Source organism: Neodiprion fabricii, chromosome 7, assembly GCF_021155785.1.
Source record: "Neodiprion fabricii isolate iyNeoFabr1 chromosome 7, iyNeoFabr1.1, whole genome shotgun sequence".
Lineage (NCBI taxonomy): Eukaryota > Metazoa > Arthropoda > Insecta > Hymenoptera > Diprionidae > Neodiprion > Neodiprion fabricii.
In genome coordinates, this window is record NC_060245.1 from 196,206 (window position 1) to 217,318 (window position 21,113).

General features: G+C 39.7%; 4 protein-coding genes and 1 long non-coding RNA gene across 15 annotated transcripts in view; 3 read left to right on the forward strand and 2 right to left on the reverse strand.

Moving 5' to 3' along the window:
* The first annotated feature begins 521 nt into the window (after positions 1-521).
* LOC124186059 (aftiphilin) lies at positions 522-6,201 on the forward strand. Of its 5 annotated transcripts, XM_046577416.1 has the most exons (9): positions 522-711; positions 1,106-1,222; positions 1,329-1,886; positions 2,088-2,740; positions 2,814-3,026; positions 3,119-3,265; positions 3,371-3,431; positions 3,763-3,894; positions 4,140-6,201. In XM_046577416.1, the coding sequence occupies exons 2-9, from the start codon at positions 1,120-1,122 to the stop codon at positions 4,688-4,690; spliced, it is 2,418 nt and encodes an 805-aa protein (XP_046433372.1). In that variant the 5' UTR covers positions 522-711; positions 1,106-1,119; the 3' UTR covers positions 4,691-6,201. The 5 variants fall into 5 exon arrangements, with proteins under 5 accessions (XP_046433372.1, XP_046433370.1, XP_046433367.1 ...); XM_046577414.1 differs by having other exon boundaries at positions 522-715; positions 1,329-2,740; XM_046577411.1 differs by having other exon boundaries at positions 1,329-2,740.
* A 382-nt stretch (positions 6,202-6,583) lies between these two features.
* On the forward strand, positions 6,584-9,963 carry LOC124186060. Of its 2 annotated transcripts, XM_046577417.1 has the most exons (3): positions 6,584-6,803; positions 6,956-9,107; positions 9,207-9,963. In XM_046577417.1, exons 2-3 carry the CDS (start codon positions 6,978-6,980, stop codon positions 9,444-9,446), a joined length of 2,370 nt encoding a protein of 789 aa, XP_046433373.1. In that variant the 5' UTR covers positions 6,584-6,803; positions 6,956-6,977; the 3' UTR covers positions 9,447-9,963. The 2 variants fall into 2 exon arrangements, with proteins under 2 accessions (XP_046433373.1, XP_046433374.1); XM_046577418.1 differs by having other exon boundaries at positions 6,584-9,107.
* Positions 9,964-10,370: 407 nt separating this feature from the next.
* On the forward strand, positions 10,371-18,752 carry LOC124186729. 3 transcript variants are annotated; one of them, XR_006871711.1, is made up of 4 exons: positions 10,371-11,203; positions 14,097-14,259; positions 15,379-15,673; positions 16,200-18,752. XR_006871711.1 is itself a non-coding variant. In XM_046578663.1 (3 exons), the coding sequence occupies exons 1-3, from the start codon at positions 10,874-10,876 to the stop codon at positions 15,450-15,452; spliced, it is 567 nt and encodes a 188-aa protein (XP_046434619.1). In that variant the 5' UTR covers positions 10,371-10,873; the 3' UTR covers positions 15,453-18,752. The 3 variants fall into 3 exon arrangements, 2 of the variants coding, with proteins under 2 accessions (XP_046434619.1, XP_046434620.1); XM_046578663.1 differs by having other exon boundaries at positions 15,379-18,752; XM_046578664.1 differs by having other exon boundaries at positions 14,106-14,259; positions 15,379-18,752.
* On the reverse strand, positions 13,839-15,442 carry LOC124186737. 2 transcript variants are annotated; one of them, XR_006871713.1, is made up of 3 exons: positions 15,321-15,442; positions 14,095-14,312; positions 13,839-13,964 (listed from the first exon to the last, which is right to left on the reverse strand). It is a non-coding gene; the product is annotated as an uncharacterized LOC124186737 (long non-coding RNA). The 2 variants fall into 2 exon arrangements; XR_006871714.1 differs by lacking the exon at positions 15,321-15,442 and adding an exon at positions 14,501-15,158.
* Positions 18,753-18,841: 89 nt separating the features above from the next.
* LOC124186717 (26S proteasome non-ATPase regulatory subunit 12) overlaps positions 18,842-21,113 on the reverse strand; it is a 44,081-nt gene continuing 41,809 nt past the window's right edge. For all 3 annotated transcript variants that reach the window (XM_046578645.1, XM_046578646.1, XM_046578647.1), the window contains 6 exons: positions 20,806-21,042; positions 20,590-20,694; positions 20,322-20,503; positions 20,004-20,228; positions 19,763-19,919; positions 18,842-19,324 (listed from right to left, as the gene is read on the reverse strand). In XM_046578645.1, coding sequence (XP_046434601.1) covers positions 19,034-19,324; positions 19,763-19,919; positions 20,004-20,228; positions 20,322-20,503; positions 20,590-20,694; positions 20,806-21,042 — 1,197 coding nt within the window. In that variant the 3' untranslated portion in view covers positions 18,842-19,033. The remainder of the gene's footprint in view (positions 19,325-19,762; positions 19,920-20,003; positions 20,229-20,321; positions 20,504-20,589; positions 20,695-20,805; positions 21,043-21,113) is intronic.

Sequence of the window (21,113 nt, forward strand, 5' to 3'; positions counted from 1 at the left end):
TGGAGCGATGACATCGTGTAGGACCAATCTTGTAGAGCATAAAATATCCCAGAAAAAAGTTTCGGCGAGGATATACGTAAGTAATAGTCAACAAATGAATATTTGAATAACCATGATTTCGGCTTAAATCCGTATCGAGATGAATATTCACGATCGAATATGTAATTTTAGGAAAAATTAAGCATATGTCACGCACACGGTCTGTATGTAAGACCGTGGTCACGCATGTCGCGATGACAGTTGTCACTTCGCACAGCTGGCATTATATGCGCGTAGGAGTTGCGCGTGGAAGATCGGAATTCGCGTAGATGTACTGTAGTCTGGTGCATTTGTAGGCATATTTAATTAATATCGCGTCGGCAAATTGATCGGAACGGTTTTTAAACAGAGCGAGGCGGACTGGTTGTGAGTTTCAAGGTGAAAATCGAGGCTGCTAGGTTCGGTCGCCGAGGGAGAGAGAGAGAGAGAGAGAGAGAGAGAGAGAGAGAGAGAGAGAGAGAGAGAGAGAGAGAGAAAGGAAGAAAGAAAGAAAGAAAGAAAGAAAAAAGAAAGAGGGAAAGAGAAAGAGAAAGAGAAAGAGAGAGTCTTCAGCGAGAGAACGGAGCGACCCGTGTGATAACTAGGAGTTAAGTCAGTTAAGATGAAGGATAAACAAACCAAGTGACGTGTGGCGAGACCTGGCGAGACGCAAGGTGGTGTTCGGAAAGGTAGGTAAGTACGCGAATTTCGACACCGCCTCGACGAAGCCTTTGCTTTTATTACTCCTTTTGTTACTCGTCATCAACGTAACCTAAAAACCTTTCGGAAAAAGAGTTTCGAAGTCGGCTACGCGATCGATCGACGTCCCGACGTCCTCTCGCGATACTTGGCTCGAGTATTTTTATAATTCATGACTGACCGACTGACTGAATTGCACGGAGATCTTCCATCGAGGCTAACCTGGTTTAACCTAACTTAATCTAACCTAACCTAACCTCAACCTGAGGGAATACCTGCTTACTAAACGGATCTCGCGGCAATCTTGATTCCGTACCGTTGATGCGATCGCGGCCGATAAACGGTGACTCCTCATCCACCCGAACATCATAGTCCAACGTTTTTGCAGAGGATTAATTCGTCATGGCCTTCCCACCACTCGTCAGCTCTACTCCCCCGCCTCTCGACAACGTCGGTGACTACGACGACGACGAATTCGGAGATTTCACAGCTGGAGGCATTGACGGTAAGTCGAGAATTCTCTCTGTTGTTTTCGAACGTACTTCCGCACAATTTTTGCTACCAAATTTTTGCTTTTCATGTTCCCATAATCATACTAAACTATGTCACAGGCCTTTCCGTCGCCTCGGATTCACCGGCAAAGCGAGTGACCCCAACGGCGACACCGATACCTTCCCAAACTGTGTCTCCAAAGCTGAACGGGTTTCCCGCGGCGAAAGTGAAGCACGGCGCAGAGCTTCGTTTGGAAGATGAGGTCTTCACCGTGAATGAAAGTGCCGATATTGCGGCGGCAAATGATTTGGGCGCAAAGAATGGGAGACTCGGCGAGAGCAGTGAGAATTCTAGGGGCGAAGTAGGAGGGAATGATGATATCGGCGTCTTTGGCAACGGAAGCAACGTTGTTCCACGGACAATCGACAAGAGCAATGCTGATCTCACAAGAAATGAGTCGACTGATAGCTGCGAGAGCAACTTGGTCGATAGCCTAAAGACTGGCAGTGAGAGGGATGATTTGTCAAATAATTTAGAAATCAGTGAGGATGTCGAACCTCTCAGTCTTGACCTTGGTGATCTGAGGTGTCATTCCGAAGTCGCACAAAAGATGGACGACGCTTTTTACAGGTACAGCAACTCCAAGGATCCCTCGCTGCCTCAAAATCTTGCTAAGGGTAATCTAATCACGGTATACAATCCACCTGGTCTTAAAGAAGACATTGAAAAATTAGAAGAACATCCCCAAGTTGTTTGTAACGAGAAAACTGGTTATAGGGAGGATAATTTTACTCAATTTATTTCGTCCGATGAACTCCCTAGGGAAGAGAACGACTCAGATCCCGTATTTGAACCTAGTTTGGCCCTTTTCTCTGTAGATACAAGTGCTGTAGCTATTGACGAGGATGAACAGCTTGAGGTTAGATTTGGTGTTGAAAGTTTAGAGACTGAGGAAGACAGAAACGGCAAAGAGTCGAGGGTCGGTGATTCGATGGCGAATTTATATGCTGAGGAAAACGAGAGTGGTGTATTAGAGGGTAGCATATCTGAGTCACCATTGCCAAGCAATGAAATTATGGAGAAAAATCATCAGAGCTTTGACGAAGTTTCTACTTTTGCCGGGTATTCTCATTCTGAGGATAGAATACCACAATACCAAGATAATTCAGTGAATGAAAACAAGCGGCAAAATTTGGAGAGAAACGAGGATCATTTCAAGTCTGTTCTTGGATCGAGAGATGTGGAAACAACCCGGGAAGTCAAGGCGGATGTGCAGCTAGTCAGTAGTAATCAGGGAGACGATGATTTTGGGGATTTTGACGACTTTGCGGACTTTTCAAGTGCCCCTGTACCCGCAACGGTGACTGAAGTTCCTGAGCGGAGTTCGGCCGTGGAAAATCAGCCCGAGGACGCAAAGTTCGAGGATTTCGGGGACTTTGAAAACTTTGGCGAGTTCAAGTCTCCGCCGGCTGAATTCCAAACGCCTGATATTGGTTTCCGGGAATCGATTGCCAAAATTGAGAATAAAAATGTGAGCCGGAAATTCGCGTTTCTAATTTTTGACAACGCGCTCCATACTTGAACCATTTCTGTTATCTTTCCAGGCGGCGAACAAAATAGAAGATATAATTACAAACATGTTTCCTATCGTGCCGAAAATCGAGGATACGGAATTGAATGGTCTCATTCAAAAGTCTGACAAGGTTTGGCAGAGTGTAAAGAGCATCGAGGAGACCAGCGCTCTTGCTTATCACTGGTCGAATAGCGCTAGCAATAATGTTCTGCTCAGTGCGCTCGGCATTGACTCAAGGAACATAGTAAGTATAAGAATTCAGAAACACCTTAATCAACACCAGAGCTTAAAGCGCAATTGTCGATCTAACGAAACGTAAACATTGAAATGTTTCAGCTCTTTGGCCCAAGATGGAACCACAACATTCCAAGATTTGCTGCCAATCTGGGCTTCACGCCATTGGAGCCCGTAAAAGCTTCTAGCGATGTGCAGCAGCCGTCGTCATCGTCGAATGGAAAGCCGCAGAGTTCACCGACCTCGGAAGTAAGCAGCTTTGTAAACCAATTCTAATTCAATAAAGAACATCTATCAGCCCAGTCTAAACAGTCTGCCACTGCTAAATCAATATCTTGTCAATTATCTGTGCAGGAAGTTCCTGCCGCCCAGTTTGATTGGAACAGTTCCGGCCTGGTGAATCCACTGGATGCAAGTGAGTCGTGAAAATCATATATGTCGATTATTTGTTAATAGAAAGATAAATCGCTTGCACAAGCTGAATATTTCGTCTAATCGCTTTCCATGCATGTTATAACGGCAATAGATAGAACAAATTCTATCAACGGTGTTTCAGTGAGAAGTAAGCGATTGTCAATCTTTCATTGTAAATAATTTATTAACGAAAGTTTGTTGTTGATTTTCTACCCGTCCTGTGCTTTCCTATCTCCTCATCTCTCTGTTTTAAAACCTCTGTACATAATGCCCGGCTTCCCTGACCCCTGTTTGTTTATTTATTCACAAAAATTTTGCCGCCGTACACACAGGCAGAGGGCTGTCTGCCCTTCTCCCACTGGATTTATTGTGCCCTTTTGATCCCCTCCTGACGCCTCACTGCTCTATACACTCCGAATCCTATCACCGTCACGCCGCTTGTACCAGGAGCTCCATATACTACTGTAAGTGTTAACCTAGCGTCACACATACAAAAAGAACAAGTTACAGATACATTTCCCAGCACTTGGTTTGCGCTTGTTTAGAAAATACACGCGAGTAGCTTAAAATATAAATGACAAGGCTTTAAAAATCGTTTGTGTAACTAAGAGTCGCATTACCGTTCTCCATTGATAAAGGTGTATGTTTTTTTTTTTTTTATTTTTTTACTTTTCTACCGATATTTACGTCTGTTTCGCATTTTTGATAGATGGAACAGATCAGCCGACGGTGCAGAAAACGAGTCAACATCATTCCTCTGATCCTTTCCACAGTCCTTTGAAGCCGTCTAAGTTGCTTCAGCAAGCTAAAATAATTGAACCCTTGCCCGGACCGAGCCTCGCCGACTGGAGCAGAAGAATGGAAGCTGATAACGGTTCAAGGGCGAAGCAGGGAACACAAAAGCCTTCGGGACGAACATCCGCACAGATCCCCGCCAAGTCGTTGTTAGGTCGAAACAATTTGTTGCCAGGAAGTAGGAACGAGTCGATAGGACAAGGAGAATCTAGCAAGGTAGAATCATGTAAATTAGAAAATAGTAGAAAATCATTGGCGAATCAAAGAGACAACGCAGTTCAGCTGGAGCATATCGTCACGGATAGGTTCGGCAGGCCTATGACCGTTAGGCAAGAGACTGTTAAAGTGTTGAAACAGCTGCCCGACCTGTCGTTCCTCAGTGCTAGAACGTTGATGTATAATCCGGAGCAAAAGCAAATCGTACAGGATCTCGGTGCTATGATTAATCGAAAAATGCCCGGCTGAGTAACGTCGGTCTGAACGATAGTTTGAAAGGAAAATTGGATAAGTAATTGTCAACACGAAAATAAAAATAAACCAAAAACAAACAGAAACACGTGCGATTGACAAGGAATTCGCGAATATGGGTAAATATTCACAATGCATTTGCCATCAATCGATAGAAGAGGAAAAAGTGTATACGCTCCTGATATATCCTTTCAAACTTGCGTTCAGACCAAATAAAAAGATTTAAGAAGTGAAGAAAAAAATAACACAAAACACACATACCTATGGTTCTCGTTTCGTTCTTCCCTATTACCTATATGTAAATGAATGATAAAGGAAAAAAAAATTTCGGTATAAATACTATAAAAATATAGATGAACCGTGCTGCGCAAAATCATGGGAAATATTCCAAGACATTCCGATTTAAAAAAAAAATATCTACTCCGTTTTTTTAATTCCTGTGATCTTGACCTATTGTTTTAATAACGTCGGTATTGATAATAATAATAATAATAATAATAGTAATTCGCCATCAATCCTACCTTGTTTACTGGTTCGAGCGAAATTAAACACGAGAATTTAATTTTGCCCTTAATTCATACCACATGTTTGTTGCGTATCAAGTATTTTAAAGTTATATCATGTACACTTTGTAGCGTGATGAGGCGTGTTGAACGTGCTGCGAATCATGAATCATATGAATTGTTACTTGAGTTATTTCGACAGCTCAAACTCGTCAGCTGTTCCAGTACTAATTTCTAGCCGTCAATAGATAGGAAGATGTAGAAGTTATCAAGTTGATACATGAATTTTTAGATGTTTTAATCTTAATCAAAGATATCATAGCCATTGCCTAGTCTCTACAATTTTTTTCTTTATTTCTGTTTTCTAGTTCCGTGGTAATTTCTTTCCAACATATCGAATACTCTTATGCCTCATTTTTGTCGTTGTAACTGCTACTGATGCAATTAAAAATTAGATAGCAGTTCTCCAACGTCAGTTTGTAAAAAAAAAAAAAAAATCAAACAAATCTAAGCATAATAACATCGTAAAATAAACATTCGGAATAAATTTAATATCTTGCATTGTTTAAATAAAGTTGAAATCAATAATACTGCTCTTCTTTGTACAGATATGGTTAGAGCATGATAAACATATGGCTAAGAATTTGCAAGTCAATTAAATTTTATATTGACTAGACGACTATTTGTTAGTAACGGTTGATCTTGAATCAAGGAAAAAAGTTACGCCAACAAACAGCAACAATTGATAAAATATTAGGATTTCACATCATCGTGTAGCTTGAGGTTTTATACAAAGCAACTGGAAGTTATAATAATGTACTTAAAGAAATAGTAATAATAGTAACAACATCATTCGATTGAAGTTAGTTACATTAACTGAATACCTATTAAACATAGGAATATAATCATTATTGAAGTTATTCTTTATTTATTAACACATATTGTAATATATATTTTATGTAAAATATTGTGGATACATTATAATTATTAATACATAAAAGTAAATCGACATTGTTGTAAAGAATTTTACCGATTTCTGGCCACATTTTTAGTTCCGTGTGGGCTACACTACACTGCACAAACTATACTTTGGAATTCGCGACCTCCACAGAGTAAAGATGAAAATTCTTTCAAATTTTTCATTGCAAAACTCAAGTTGCAAAATTCAATGAAAAACAGTCCAAAAAATGGAATTTTTCAATGGCTTCAAAATAATATTAAATTTAAGCATATTATGGTTACGAAAATCCAGGTTTAAGTGGTTTATTCTATCTTTGATTTATACGTGAAAATCTATCTCAAATTTGGTTGCAAATTTTGATAAGCCCGCCGTGTGCTGGCGGACCGAAACGGTGGAACGGGCTAAACCGGAACAGGACCGAACGCTGCGTGTCAAAAATGAAGTGCGTAAATACAGTGAAATCCGTCCAATGCAACGGACAAAGTCGGAAGTATACCTGTAACGCAGGGATAAAACATCAAGAAAAATAATTTTCCGAATTACCAGTGATTTGCGACGGAAATACAGTGGTGGACTTATGTTATGAGTATTAGAAGTCTCCTTTCACCCCTCGGAGCTACTGCAAGTGATCAAATTTATCACCGAAGTAGGTTATGCACATCCTCCATGCTTTGTTTTTTTGACGCATATGTAGTACCGTGCTCGTTACTCCCGCGGATTTTGCTCACGTCAAACTTCCCGTCCTCCATGTAAATTAGTTTTTACTCCCCGTTACGAACTAAATTTTTATATTCTCAGGTCTTAAATTAGTCGCTCGATAATGCCGCGAAATGACGTACTCGTCACGAGAGTCACGCGCAGCCAGGAGAAGAAAGAAAAAATCTTGTCCGACAAGGGAGACACCAATAAGCCAGGGACTAACCAAGTGCCGAATAAGTTTTTTAAAAGTAAAACACTGCGCGCTGCGCCTAAGAAGCGCCTAATGCAGAGAACCATGCCAAAACGAGCAACGAGATTGAATCAAATTAAGAATGACGATTCCAGTGAGTTTGTGCCGTCCATGAAACAGCCCACACTGTCGGAGTCCTTCGCACGTGCCTCTGTGCGTGGTAAACTCAGACCACGCAAGGAGGTCAAAAACTATTGCGACGCTTCTGTTTTGGCAAAAAGCATCTCCCCCGACAAGAGAAAGAGTTTTGTATTGCTGGAGAACATTGATTTTAACAAAGGGACCAACAAGGCACCTGTTTATAAATCTGTCAAAACAACAGATAAAGATTCCGAGGGTAAGGAGAGCGTTTATGAATTTGACTTTGACGTCAATGATCCTAAGGAGAAAGTCAACAAGGGGAAAAAGAAACGAGCTCGCAGGAAGGCAGCGACTGTTAAGAAGAAAAAAACTGATGCCAAAAGCGTTGTTGAGAAACTTCAGGAGCCACTCAAACAGCAGGCAAAGGTCACCGAGCCCTCCAAGAGTCTAACGCCGGAAGACGAAGTTGGGGGAAATGTTGTCAGCTTACCAGTTGGTGGAACTGTTGTGGAAACTAAGGAAGAAGGACAGAAAACGACTTCAGTGACTGAAGATGGTCCTTGCGATTTGCCGACGAGCAAGAATGTACCGTTGAAAAGTCCTCAGCTGAGAATAGCACATGTGGAAAAACTAACGGGGGACAGAAAGGTCAGCTTTAAGTCAAATCTGTCAAGAACAGGGCAAAACTCTACAAAATTCAACCCGTTCAGGTCTACGATATCAGTTTTTAGGCAGAGGCCTACGTTGCAAACTCAAGAAATGATGAACCACTCTTTGCTGAACAAATCATTGTCGCCAATAAAGAATGAGACGGATCACTTTGACCCTGCTAGTCCGTGGCGACCACCGACTACAAACGAGTTGTTCAGTATTAAACGAATGGTGCAAAGTACGCCGCAACCCCGGCGGATCACATCCACATCTTCGAGTGTAGAATTCAGGCGGATTCACAGGATCTTGGAAAATAACGAGAACAGGGAAAATGTCGAGCCTACCAGAAGCAGTACGAGCCCTGTGAGTAGGCAGGGCGAAAGCAAGGCGGTGAAACCTTTGGGGCTCAGAACATTGAATGCAGAGAATATTCAGGCTGGCCCAAATATATCAAGCGATGCATCCAGACTTGGAGGAACAAGGCCCTTCACCCAATCGTCAAATCGTGCTGAAAACAAAGTGAACACAGGTTTCGGCGACAGACTCTACAAGTCGCCGTCTAAAAATGATAAGGTAATGGTAGGAAGTGGCTTGAGGAGAAAAAATCAAGAGGTTCTTCGATCCGTCACACATGATGACGAGAATTTGCCACTCGGAGAAGATGCGAAATTCTTGAAGCAGTCAAAGCTTAACTCCTTTCTTAACATGGACGAGATGCCCGAAAGCACGACAATAAATACAAGCCACGGCATATTTGGGGATTCCATTGCTACGCCAGCAATCAGTGAACAAACCCTGAAAATTCCACGACCAGTCGAAATTGAAAATTGTTTTGGGTTTGAGGACGATTATTCCAGCACTCAAGTGACCCCTATTAAATTTGACAATAAACAGGACAGAACCCCTGTCAAAAAAGTATTTGAACGTCCCAGGGGTAGAGTCTTGTCTACGGAAAAAGGTTCATCGGTAAAAACGGCCAGGATATCTCTGGGGGAAATTAAGAACACTCTGTACCCGAGAAAAGAGACGAAGATTGATAATGTAGAAACTAAAAATGACAAGGAAAGGAAAACGGAGCTGGACATAAATGCAATCAAAGATTCGAGAAACCAGAAAGCTGACGTGAGGCCAACCGATGCCTCTAATACTGTTAAATTCACTGACACGTTCGATGTACTCTCTGAAAGCGTGCAAGGGCAAGAAACTGACAAATCGCTGGATGCTGAAATTTCGTTGTTTGCAGACATGGAACCCGTTCATTTTACAAAGGTACGGTGTTTCCTCAATTTTACCATAATTTCTTTCAAATCCCAAACATGTGACTGAATAAATTAACAAAAAACATGTACAAATTTCTACTGTCCTCAGCCTCCTAGAAGATCCTACGCAAAGAAGAGAGAACGTGTACGTTATTGGTCTTCAGAGGCGGAGGAAGACGACGAATTTGAGAATGACGTTGAGAACCCGACTCGCAAGAAAAAGAAGAGGCAGAAATTGACCAAAGTTGCACAGGTTGAAAACAAGAAAATTGAAGAGTGGGTTAAGAGCGTCAACAACACTTTCCGAGAGATAGATGAATTTGACTTGGTAGTCGAGAAAGCACCGTGAAATGCGATCAAAATCTTATAATAAGTTTTTAAAATTCTCAAAGACTTCTCATTATTTGTTTGAGCTCAACTTTATACCATCACTACAGCAGATAAATTCTGACTTGATAACGCGAGCGCGAGCATTCTCAAAACCTGAATCCTATAAAAGTTAATTTATTCGTATACGGGAAAGACACGAGAACGGATTCAGTGTTGAAAATGCACTGTTTAATGTACATATCATAAAGATATTTTTAAAGTATACATATTTTTTATTGCCGGTTATACCTATAAAAAAAATTGAACGGTTTACATTGAAAAGAAATTTTACGGTAGCCTCTTATACTGACTTTCTTATGACCTGAGGCCTTTGATAGAATTACCTAGATTAATGGTTACAAATATGAATAACTTACATTTCTAAGGAGTATATTAAATTATCTGATTATCGTTATCGGTATTAATAAAGTATATGAGAAAATTAATATAAATCTACATATCATAGTTCGATGTAAATACTACACCGTTTTTATTTGTTTTATCTTGTATTTTCTCCGAAACACACTACGGCGCGGTCTTTTTGCTAAATTCATTTAACAACTCATCGATAGAGTAAATATTGTTAAATAAAACATAACAAAACAAAAAATGAATACTGCCCATCTTTTAAATGCATGGAGGTAGCATCTCAATGCTATGTGCGTAAAGGACTGAGGAATGTCTCTCGCTCTCGCGCCGTGATTGGCTGAGCGTTATGAGATTTTTATGCTCAGCCAGTCACGTACCGCATGATTTTACGGATCGTGTTCTCCGTACGTCATGCGAATTGCCTGCCCAGATCGCGTAGGCGTAGGTTTTTTTTTTTTTTCTCCCTCTTACCAGAAACACGACGCAGTTCGCGCAAATATACGTAGCGGCAGCACTGTTCAGCTGATCGGCGGCGCCGTCAAGGGAGAAATATCGAAAACTCGACAAAGTCATTTGTAATCTCGCGTGTGTGCGCGCGAGTGTATTTATTTTTAACAATTGTGGCCTGGGTTGTGGAGAACAACGCAGGCATCATCTGATAATCCGTCGTTTCGAGAGCAAAGACGAAATAAGGCGACGCGAGTATGTTCAAAAGCGGCTAAAAAACCGGAACTGCCGTTCCTCGACGGTGGCGAGTGTTCGATAACAATAATTTTCATTCCTCAATCGTATAAGCGAGATTATCAACCGCGCGAATAAATACGAGTCGCAAATCGGCCGTTCGGTGGACAGGAGGGAGGAAGATTCGGTGAAGCCGGAGAATTGATACGTAGATGAGAAATCAGCGCTCGGTGAGCTGAACAAGGAAAAGTGTGCGTGTGGGAAAGGTTCGAAGAGCGGTCAAGACTTTGCGCTGATATCGGCGAATATCAGCGGTGCGAGTATCTCGGCTTCACCTCGTATGGCTCAGGGTAAAATATGGCCACGGTATACGAGAGCCCGTTCCTTTCGAACAGGCTTCGCCAGATCGAGGAGAGATACGAGGAGCCGACTACGTTCGGCCGTTGCGACTGCACCAGCTACAGCTACCTCGCCCTCAGCGTCGTCCTCTTCGCCGTCGGCACGGCGATAACGATTCTAGCCCTCGGCGATGTCGCCAACGGCTACATATTCTCACACCTAGGACACATGTGGCTCGTAGGACCGATATTCATATGCTCCGGACTGATGGTCGCTGTTAAGTGCATGCTCTACCTCAGGCGAAAATCCGTCATACAGATGATATACCATCAGCGACAACTATTCCGAGTGAGTATATAATAATCCACCGTATTTATTTTCAACAACTAATCCAATCGCGATGCATAATCATCATCCATGGGGTTGAAGTTAGCGACGTTAGCGTAACGAAACATTGGGCAGAAAAAATACAAGTCTTCAATATCGTAGCGACTTGGAAGTGGCCAAGTTTTCAAGGCATCAATTTCTTTTGCCTTATCATAATATACTGCATGTCAGAGATTCCTGAAATTACGAAATAACGAGTTTTCCGTAACACTTATCATCGCAATAACGTTACTAATTTCAGACTCACTATTATCCAGGGCCAAATCTCTGTAAGCGTGTTGTGTTTCTCTGCTAAGGCGGAAGAAATCGTTGATGTCCAATTTCTAAATGACTTTCAAGGAATTGGTATTCCAGAACACCAGTATCATCAGTTTGTTACGATTTGTACTCAACCGTAGACCATGCTTGATCCTAAAGGTGCGGAGTAACGATTTTTTCGTAAACATGCATCGTTACTAACTTCATCCTCATGTTTATCTTCGTGATTTCTAATCTTGGTCCAGATAACCAACCGTTGTAATCGGGACGCGTGCTTTTGTGTGTGTGTGTGTGTGTGTGTGTGTCGCGTCGCGTCGCTTGCTTTAATCGCGATTTCTCCTCCTTTCGAATTGCAAAGAATATGAAAACAAAACTAAACGAAATCACGACGAAAGTTCCACGGTCGAGACGTCGGAAACAGAAGTTTAAGAGCGGTAAAATTTTATTATATTGAAGTTAGTCACGTTATATTGTTACGATTCATGCTGAGGAAAAATTGTTATTTCACGATTTTGGAATCGCTTGAAGTTTAGTAAACTGTAATAAAACACTCATACTTCGAAATCATACTTCCCTCAAAATCGTTAAAAAATTAAGAAAATGGTGATTTTTTCCCCAATATTTCATTACGATAACGTTACTAACTTCAACCTTGTAAAATTTTCATCATCGACAGCCTATGACAGGACGTCGTAGTGATTCACAGTTCCGGGCTATCAGAAAACAATATGCGCATATCACGGTATTTTCAGGTATCGGGTGCTCGCTGCACGCTGCATTATCGGCAGCTACGATGTTCGATGACTTTTGAACTCACACTTTGTGTGTACAGTCGCACCTCGATTCCACGGACTTTGATTCTGCGAACCTTCTGCCCCTATTGCAAGAGTGACCGTAGGCGGGATCTATGGAAGGAGTCTGAGGTAGCACCGGGATCGGTTATCTGGGAACCTTGATTCTGTGGAATCCGGTCCCAAGTTGTCTGTAGAATCGAGGTCCGACTTTATTACTTGTCTACGTAAGCACCTGTCGTGCCGTTGCATGCTTGTTACCGTATCGTTTCTCTGTGTTAGGTGACTCACGCGTAACAATACGATTCGCAATTTAGAGCTTGAAATTTAGTCGAGTCAATTGGTACGGATAATTCATTGAAACGTTGTCGCTGATGTATCTGATTATTTAGAGAAGTAGAAGATTCGATACTTTTCCTAGTTCCCTCTATCTCTGATGAAAAGCTTTTCTCCATGTCACTGATAAACAGGAACGACGCAGGCTGGTATTCAGCTTTGTTCAATTTCTCTTATCAAAAACAATAGCTATCAATGACTGATATTACGTCATCAATTGTGCCCTATTAGAACGAAAGACCGCTTCGTCAGAATTCATTCCTCGCCCTCCTCCTGTGTGCAATTCCTCCAATCTATAACTAGTTTAATCATCGCCACTCTGAGGATAAAATATCGGAATGACTATTTCGACCATTCGAAACTCGTCGAGACTTTGTGGGGTCATATTCAGTGCGAATCAGAAGACTCATCGCTATGAATAGAGTTGCCTTTATTACATATTCAAAACTTTGCATAGATCTCAACAATTTTTAAAAGCTCATGTCAAATATTACTTTCATTCTCACTGAAGATTCGGAAACATACTTCAACTGGCGACTTACTTATACCAGATCGCAAGAGTGGGTCACATATAATGAATTAGTTGCATTCGTGTATTTCCAATTGCACAGACAGTCAAAGTTAGGAGCCGTTTAAAGATGCAATGTAAAAGTAGCGGTGAGAGAGATGAAGTGAGAATAACAAGAGAGACCGATAAATCGTGAATATGTTTCATGGTCACACAGTGAATTGTTGTTATTGTCACCGGTATGCGGGAAGTCATATGCGATTTTTTCTTTTCTTTTTTTTTCTTTTTATTTAACAAAGAAGCAAACGAACAGCCATGCTAAAAGGTATCGAATTCAGGAATAGCAGTAGCAGTAGATTATGTGGAAAATTTAAATCATCTTTAATTTTAAATTCCCTGAAGAAAAGAGTACGGAAAAGTTGCGTTAAGTTCACTTGACTAAATTTGACCAAACAACTAACTAGGTATGTTTACATTCTGGCGTTGTCATGTGAAAAATATTTGTCTCGGTTAAATATAAAAAGAAGTAACAGCAGCCACAGCGGCAGAAGGAGAAAGAGAATAAGCGGAAAAGAGAGAAGTAAAAGGTGGCGAATTGTCTGCTGGTAAAAGCGAAAAAAAATTTTTCTTCAAAATGAATTCCATATTTTTTCATTCCAGTTCTTTCTTGATTGTCTCGGTATATCGTTACTTTCAGATATCATTGTAAGTTAATGAAACTAATTAGTCAGAAACATAGTTTTCCTCTTGCATGTTTTTTTTTCTCTTCCCTGCATTATTGTCCGCATTATGCGATAAATTCCGTGTAAATTATAAATTGGTCAGCTTCCTGAAAATAGTGGGAAATTTTATTACTTGACTTCAACAAATCATACAGATTCCGAACCGCATTTAATCACCATGAATTCTCATTAAACGCGTACGTCTTAAGCAATAAGAAAAAAAAAAACAATGCTTACAGCATTTACAGGAACTGGCCGGCGCTCAGGCGGTGAATGGGTCCGGCACAGGAACCCCTGGCCCGCCCCCGTACGAGGTCATCACCCAGGGTCAAGGACCAAGTGAGCTGCCGCCTCCTTCGTACGCCGAAGCTGTCGCTCTTCTTCAGCAAGCAGGTGTTCAAGGTAAACATTGTTCTAGCTATTTCGTTGCACAGCTACGCACACAATTCATGAACCTGCATCGCGACACAAATTCTTTATATGATATTAGATATAAGCAAGGAAAGAAAAGTTTTGGAAAAATGATGGAACGATAGAATCGTAGGTTCAATTTCTAGCAGCTGTGAGCCAATGACCGAAATTTAGGGAAATCATACAGACTGTTTTAAATCAGCCTGACGAATAATTTCGCGTGTTTACTTACCCTCGTTATATTTTTTCTTTTCAAACTCTCTTACATCAACGACACGGCGTTGAACGGCTTATTCTATCTTGTTATAATTGTGTTTTTTTTTTTTTTATTTTCTCCCCCTCTTCATCCCCCTGAGATTAGATAAAAAATTATTACTTCCAAGTATATTATATGAAATAATCTGGATTATTTTGTTCTATCCTGGTAGTATTATTTTCTTTAATTACTAATATTGCAAAGCGATTAGGATATATATGAAATTCCCGTATTAAGATATATTATGCAAGTACGCCTGCATTCTTATTGGCTTGTTTGCTTAAATACCATGCGAGAAATGAAACTCATTTCGCACCTCTCGGCCGCCAGCTCCCAACTGTCTAGACAGATGTGTTTGATCTTAATCGTACAAGAGTGGTGTTACCCTGTATCGTACAGTATAAGGATAAGCAAGCATATCGATGATGCTAAGGCTGCATTTGAGACTTGGTCTCATTTCTGTTATTTTTGTCTTTATCCATTTTCTTTTCTTCTCTACGCCATTTCAGTAATAAAATTATTATTCTCAATATTTTTACGAGTGGAACAACGAAGAGAAAAACAGGTTCATTGCCTTCTCGCGTGTTGTTATTCCATAGAATTAATTTACAGTATTTGCTCGATCGTGTGCCTCGATGTGCCACTGGTTAATGCAACTATACACATCCCATTTGTTGTGGATATGAGAGAAACGATATATGTACATATAAGATGATAATAATGATAATGATGATAATATTTGCTGCTGCTGCATTGGTACAAATGCAAAAGTATAATATATCTAATGTATACGCACGATTTGTATCACTGCCAGACATTTTTGTTTTTAAATTTGCTTAATTTTCCTATTTTAGATGACAAGCTCCCTGGAGTTGCGACATCCTGTACATCGGTAGCAGTGGGCGAGGCGGGAAGGACCAAGCCTTGAATGACCCACGTCGGAATTCACTCTTTTGTGGATACCGGATTGCATTGTGTGTCACTGCTTCCTGCTTCGATTGGATAGTCAGTACATTGGGGAAAAAAAAGAAAAACGACAGCAACTTTTGCATTGTTACACAGCTTGGAACTGAATAGAGAGACTGCCGTTGTCACTGCAGCGGACAATTTGTCGACCTTCACATATTGTCGGCTGGCTGGCTACTGGTGGTGAGTATTTCACGTTCTTTCTGCCAGCAAAAATCCTAATTCTGCAATATGCGTGAGAGGATGACCTTGTTCTTGACATATCTTCCAAAGACAGTCGGTTAGGCAGACTGAGAAATCGATCGTTCTCCTTTTTTATGACGTTTTTTTCTTCCTTCTGTTTACCAAATGACAACAGTATCTTCCAAATAATGTTTTCTAAGACTGTCGACACGTGCCCCTTTTCCCGCCACATTTTATCGCCGTCTACATTTTATCCTCAATCAGTTTGGTTCGCTTTTTCCTCGCCCACGCTAGAAGCATACCTTTATTTTACCCTCATTACCTATCCTATCATTAAAAACCACAATCTTAATCGTTACGACGGAACGTATCGAACGAATCCATGAAAATTGTCATATACCAAAACTTATTGTCGGTGCTAATTCATTTGTGTTATACATGGTATCTTCAAATCATCATTATAATGGTTATGATAATGATAATAACGGTAACAACTAGGTTTATAAGTTTCGTATTGTGTGCATAGCTGAGGAAACTTAGAAGCTTGAAGTATCGTTGGAGTAATAATAATAATAATAATAATAATAATAACAACAACAACAACAACAACAACAACAACAATAATAACATTAACAACAACAACAGCAACAACCAACAATTATAAGAACAAGAGGAAGTATATTGCGAGTGTGCGTCAGCCACCTCAGGATACTCTTCTTGTGGATATAATGATGACGATAATAATAACAATAGTAATAAGTATTATAACTATGGACAATCGAGTTAGTCAGTTAGTTATTACGATCAAAACTGTTGCCTTCTACGAGATAGGTGAACCAATTAATTAGGTATGCATGTATACCAAATTACCCGTACTTTAGTTACAATCCCACGTCTGATGCGTGCGTATAGTCAATGTACGTGATTCGTACGGAAGTGTAATGTCTCTACAATTTCCAATTTATTTATGCTACTTACATCACTAGAAATAGGGCACGTAAAATATTATTTTTACCTTCAAGTTATCATACGATGTTTAACCTGATCGGCATATGTACTGCTGCTGTACGTATTTGCTTAAAGCGTCGTTTACTTAACGTGTATTACTTTCAGGCGTCCGAAGGCAGCTTTTGCTTTTTTTATTTATTTTTTTAAAATTGTTTTATTTTTATTTTTTTTACTCTTACATGCGAATGCAAGCCTTGACGGTGCCCAAGTCTTCCAAACCTTTCAGACTTAATTTTAATTGAAAGGGGTTGAAGAGAATATCCAATGACTGTTAACAGGGAGAGAAAAAGACGTGTAACAAGGGTAAAAAATTAAGCAGGCGGCGGATTCTCAATTTCACCCAAACCAGTTGCTTTTCACTAGCTGTCATTTAAACGGCGCGGCGGGTAAACTTTAATAACCTTGATGTCTGATTCAATTATTCTTGCCAAATCAATTGCTTATTGTTTCCCATTGTAAGGTAATCCATCATTTTACACTTCTCGATGGATTAAATTTTATCAGAAAAAAAATGTTACTCGAAAGTTATTGAAACCGATATAGTTTTTCTTTAAACTGCAAAGTCTCTTGCGCAAAACGTGTTGTTTTCTTTTTTTTCGTCTAGTTTTATACAAACGCATCAACTTCTAGCAATTGATCAGCTCGTGATTCTAATGATTATAAGTACTATGATACGAATATAATAACAATGATCAATAGTTACTTGACGTATTTAAAATACTTGCATACATACGTTATATGTACACATGTATATAATAGTAACAGTAACATGCGCATAAGTGAATAGCAAAGAACTATACATATGGTGGCCAGATGCTAGGCAAAATAGTTTTAAAAGTACATAACTTTAACGAGTAAACGTATAGTTTCGTATAGTATATAGGTAGTTAGGCAATATACAATGTATGTTATGAAAAAATTATTATAATGTAGTGAAGAAATCACGATTGAATATTTTTTTATATATAATAAAAAAAAAAAAAAAGGAGGGAATGAAAAGAGAAACGACACTCACAGTAAGACTGCTGTTTTGCCTTAGAAGAAAAAAGAAGAAAAAAAAAAAAAAGAATTAAATAATACGAAATAACAAAGAACAGAAGGATATGTTACTCGCTTATTTTGTCGACGCTGTGAAGTATTTTCTTCCCTTTTCATATTGTTATTAATTTAATTTCTTTCCAATCAAAGTTCTCCTCTTTCTCACGTCATTTCAGCTCGCAAATTGTGAGGGATAAAGAAAAACGCACAGCGTTCATACAATAGAAATAGATGTTTGAAAGATGATATTTGAACTCGAACAGTATTAACAAGAATATGATATGTCATAGTACTTATTGTTAGAAAATTTTTGATTCAAATAATGGGTGAAGGTAGTTAACAAGGACGACTTAAAATCACGTAATGTTTCGTTTGATATTAAACAAAATTTTCCACTCTCGCAAGTTTTGCGAGTCAAAACATAGTTGAAATAATATTATTGAAAAGATAAATCTCTTCGCCATTCCGAACTGGAAATAAAAATTTGAGGAGGCAATGAATAAATGAATAATTCTCAAATACTTGGAAAACATTATATCGAATGTGTACGCAATTTATACATGTACCAATAACATCAGAGTTTGCCTTGAGACCAGTTCTACACATATTTATGTTGATAGTAAACAGTGTTATTTCAACTTACCGCCCTAAAGACGTTTATGAATTAATAAATTTTCGCGACTGTTTATCAATGATAAATTATTTTAAATCGCGCAACGCTTTTTCACCTCTAAAATATTATTTTATTCCTTGAGCTTGGATTGTTGAATAAATCAGACGAAAATTTGTCATGTGCACAAGATTCAGAAAGTTTATTTCATTTATTTATTTTTCTTTTTTTGTTTTTTCCGTTATAGGACTTTGTTTTTGATTAAATATCAAACTTGTTTAGCTTATAGTATACAAAATAAAAGGAATAAAAAATTTTTAAAAAAATGAGAATAACCGTTGCGCTATGATATGCAGTTACGCATATTTATTGTGAAATATAAAGATTGTACAGTAAAATAAATTAGAAAACAACGAAAATTGATCCATGTAGATATGCAATTGTTGTTGAACTGTTTTGAAACCTACAAGTTATGAAATTAGGCTCAATATTTATGACATCGAGCAAGACAATTTGGAATTTTACGAAATTTTATTATCAAATAATCTATAATAATACGAGTTGTACATGATGAATATATTATACATGTATCATATAATTCACAGTGGATAGTCAGGGGGAACAAACAATTTTTTTACTTTTATAAGGAATTGAATTTAATTGCAAATAATGAAAGGAGAACTTGGATGACGAGGTCAACGATCTTAAGATTGAGCCACGGCGAGCATCTCTTCCTGATGGATCAAGTGAGTCGTGTGATTGACTAGACCCATCAATTTCGACAGGGACGCCGACCAGGCATCAAGAAGAGCAGCCGGTTCCTGAGCACCGGTAAACCGAACCACACCCGCCGGCCTGTCTGTACGCGCGTTGATCACTCCTGTTTCAACCAAATTGCAGAGGCACGACTCTGTCTCTTCCACTGGAAGATCTAGCAGTTCCGCCATACGAGTCAGCGTTATCTTTGTATAATATTTAGCCATTATTCGAATATTCTGCAAAAATATGAATCAACGGTTAGCGATTTACAATTCTATGCTATAGATTGTACAATTGACCTTTGCAAATTTTTCTGGTAATTTCCTTGACTTTATTTTCACGGATTCGAGTCATGTGGAAGTGAATATCAGCTCTAAGCATCTTCTAGACTCAAACTCTTTTCACTTTTGTTTTGAATTTAACCTCCCTACTCTGCGTCAATTGGACCTTAAACCAAATATTCAAATGATCAAAAGACTTGAGCCGATGAATTGAGATGAATGTACAGGGTAGGTAAATTAAAGTTAAACGACTCATAACCGTCTGTGTACACCTGAATTTCAGTACGATTAAGCATAGTTTCTAACTTTGATCAGTATCTTCAACAATTTTTCGGTGGTCGATAAGATATGGCGTATAAATTTCTCTCAAGTAAAACAACCCGGTAATCTTACATGTTCGACGACACGATTTCTGAGTTCCGTCCATCGTTTAGAACCTTCTTCGGTACCCGTAGAGAACACTTCGGTGGCTCTTAAGTCTCTTTCGTATATCTCGCAGAGGCCCGACCATTTGATCAACTCCGGATTAACGAAAAGTCGTAGTAGCTCTCTGGGAAAATAATAATAACGAGTGATCGGCTGTAGCAATGTAACATAATCTATAAATGCAAACGAAAAAAGGACGAATGTTTACTTGTACGTCGGTATCTCGTCCAAAAGCTTGTCCGCCAGAAGTCTGTGGGTGAGATCGGCCTGCTCGGGTTCGTGCGCGGCCAATACGAGGTACAGCACGGCGCGAGAGAGGGCGGTGTGACGTTTTTTTGGGTCATCTCTTACCGCGGGAGTTTCAAGCACCGCGCGATTGTGTCGACAGAGCTGGAGGTGCCAGCCTTCGTGACGGGCGAGTTCCATCATCAGGCTAGAATGAATAATACAGAAAATCATTTGCGGACCAAAACGAACAAAGAAAAAAAAACAAATATATTCCTTCGTATGTAGATTTTCCACGTACTCGTAGTACTTCAGTTTCAGGGTCTGAGTTTCTTCATTGTTTTCATCCTCGAAGAATTTTATATTTATCTTCTTTGCTATGATCTGGGTACGGATGAAATCTTGCTTCGCTAAGCACAGGCGCATCTGTTCCAATATCAGAGAAGCCTTTTCTCGTCTTGACATGCTTCCGTACGTCTCTACCTAAAACGGACACCGTATTGTTTGGGTTATATTCCTCAAAAGAGTAATATGGCAGATAGACTTTCCAAGAATTCCTTGTTACTCGCCTGCAATTCTTGCATGATTGTAGCTGCTCCGGTAATGTCCCCGTCCTCCTCCTTCAATTGAGCTAAACGATGCGTGAGTCGTGCTCTTTCAACTTCGACGTATATCTGCGAAATAATTGGGGGTCTGAATTGGGGGAATCTGAATAATTGGGGATGGAGATTAAAATTGCTGGATCCATTCCAAGCTCGAATAACTCAACTTTTCCAACGACTCACCTTTCCCTCGGTAACCGAACGCAGTGTTTCGATTAACTTTATCATGGTTTCCTTGTCGGGTGTTTTGTCAACGTAGGTGCAGCACTCCTGAACCATTTTGGTTACGGCTTGCTTCAATTGCGAGCGTCTCTTTGACAGGAGAACTATGTGCTCGTTCAGAGCCGTCCAGTTTTTGGCTTCCAAGCATATTTCTACAATGGCGATCAGGACGCGAGACGTGGAGACCATGTCTGCTCCCTGAAATCATTCGATACAGCGTCAGATGAATGAATCAGTTTGTTTCTGCCGATCTAATTCTTGAGTTATCT

Bases quoted from the DNA above. Each gene is read 5' to 3' on its own strand.
- LOC124186059 (XM_046577414.1), top strand. From the start codon at position 1,120: ATGGCCTTCCCACCACTCGTCAGCTCTACTCCCCCGCCTCTCGACAAC. The intron at 3,266-3,370 runs GTAAGCAGCTTT...TTATCTGTGCAG, and splicing joins AGAGTTCACCGACCTCGGAA to GAAGTTCCTGCCGCCCAGTT. The intron at 3,432-3,762 runs GTGAGTCGTGAA...CCGTACACACAG, and splicing joins GGTGAATCCACTGGATGCAA to GCAGAGGGCTGTCTGCCCTT.
- LOC124186060 (XM_046577418.1), top strand. From the start codon at position 6,978: ATGCCGCGAAATGACGTACTCGTCACGAGAGTCACGCGCAGCCAGGAG. The intron at 9,108-9,206 runs GTACGGTGTTTC...TACTGTCCTCAG, and splicing joins AACCCGTTCATTTTACAAAG to CCTCCTAGAAGATCCTACGC.
- LOC124186729 (XM_046578663.1), top strand. From the start codon at position 10,874: ATGGCCACGGTATACGAGAGCCCGTTCCTTTCGAACAGGCTTCGCCAG. The intron at 11,204-14,096 runs GTGAGTATATAA...CAATGCTTACAG, and splicing joins ATCAGCGACAACTATTCCGA to CATTTACAGGAACTGGCCGG. The intron at 14,260-15,378 runs GTAAACATTGTT...TTCCTATTTTAG, and splicing joins TCAGCAAGCAGGTGTTCAAG to ATGACAAGCTCCCTGGAGTT.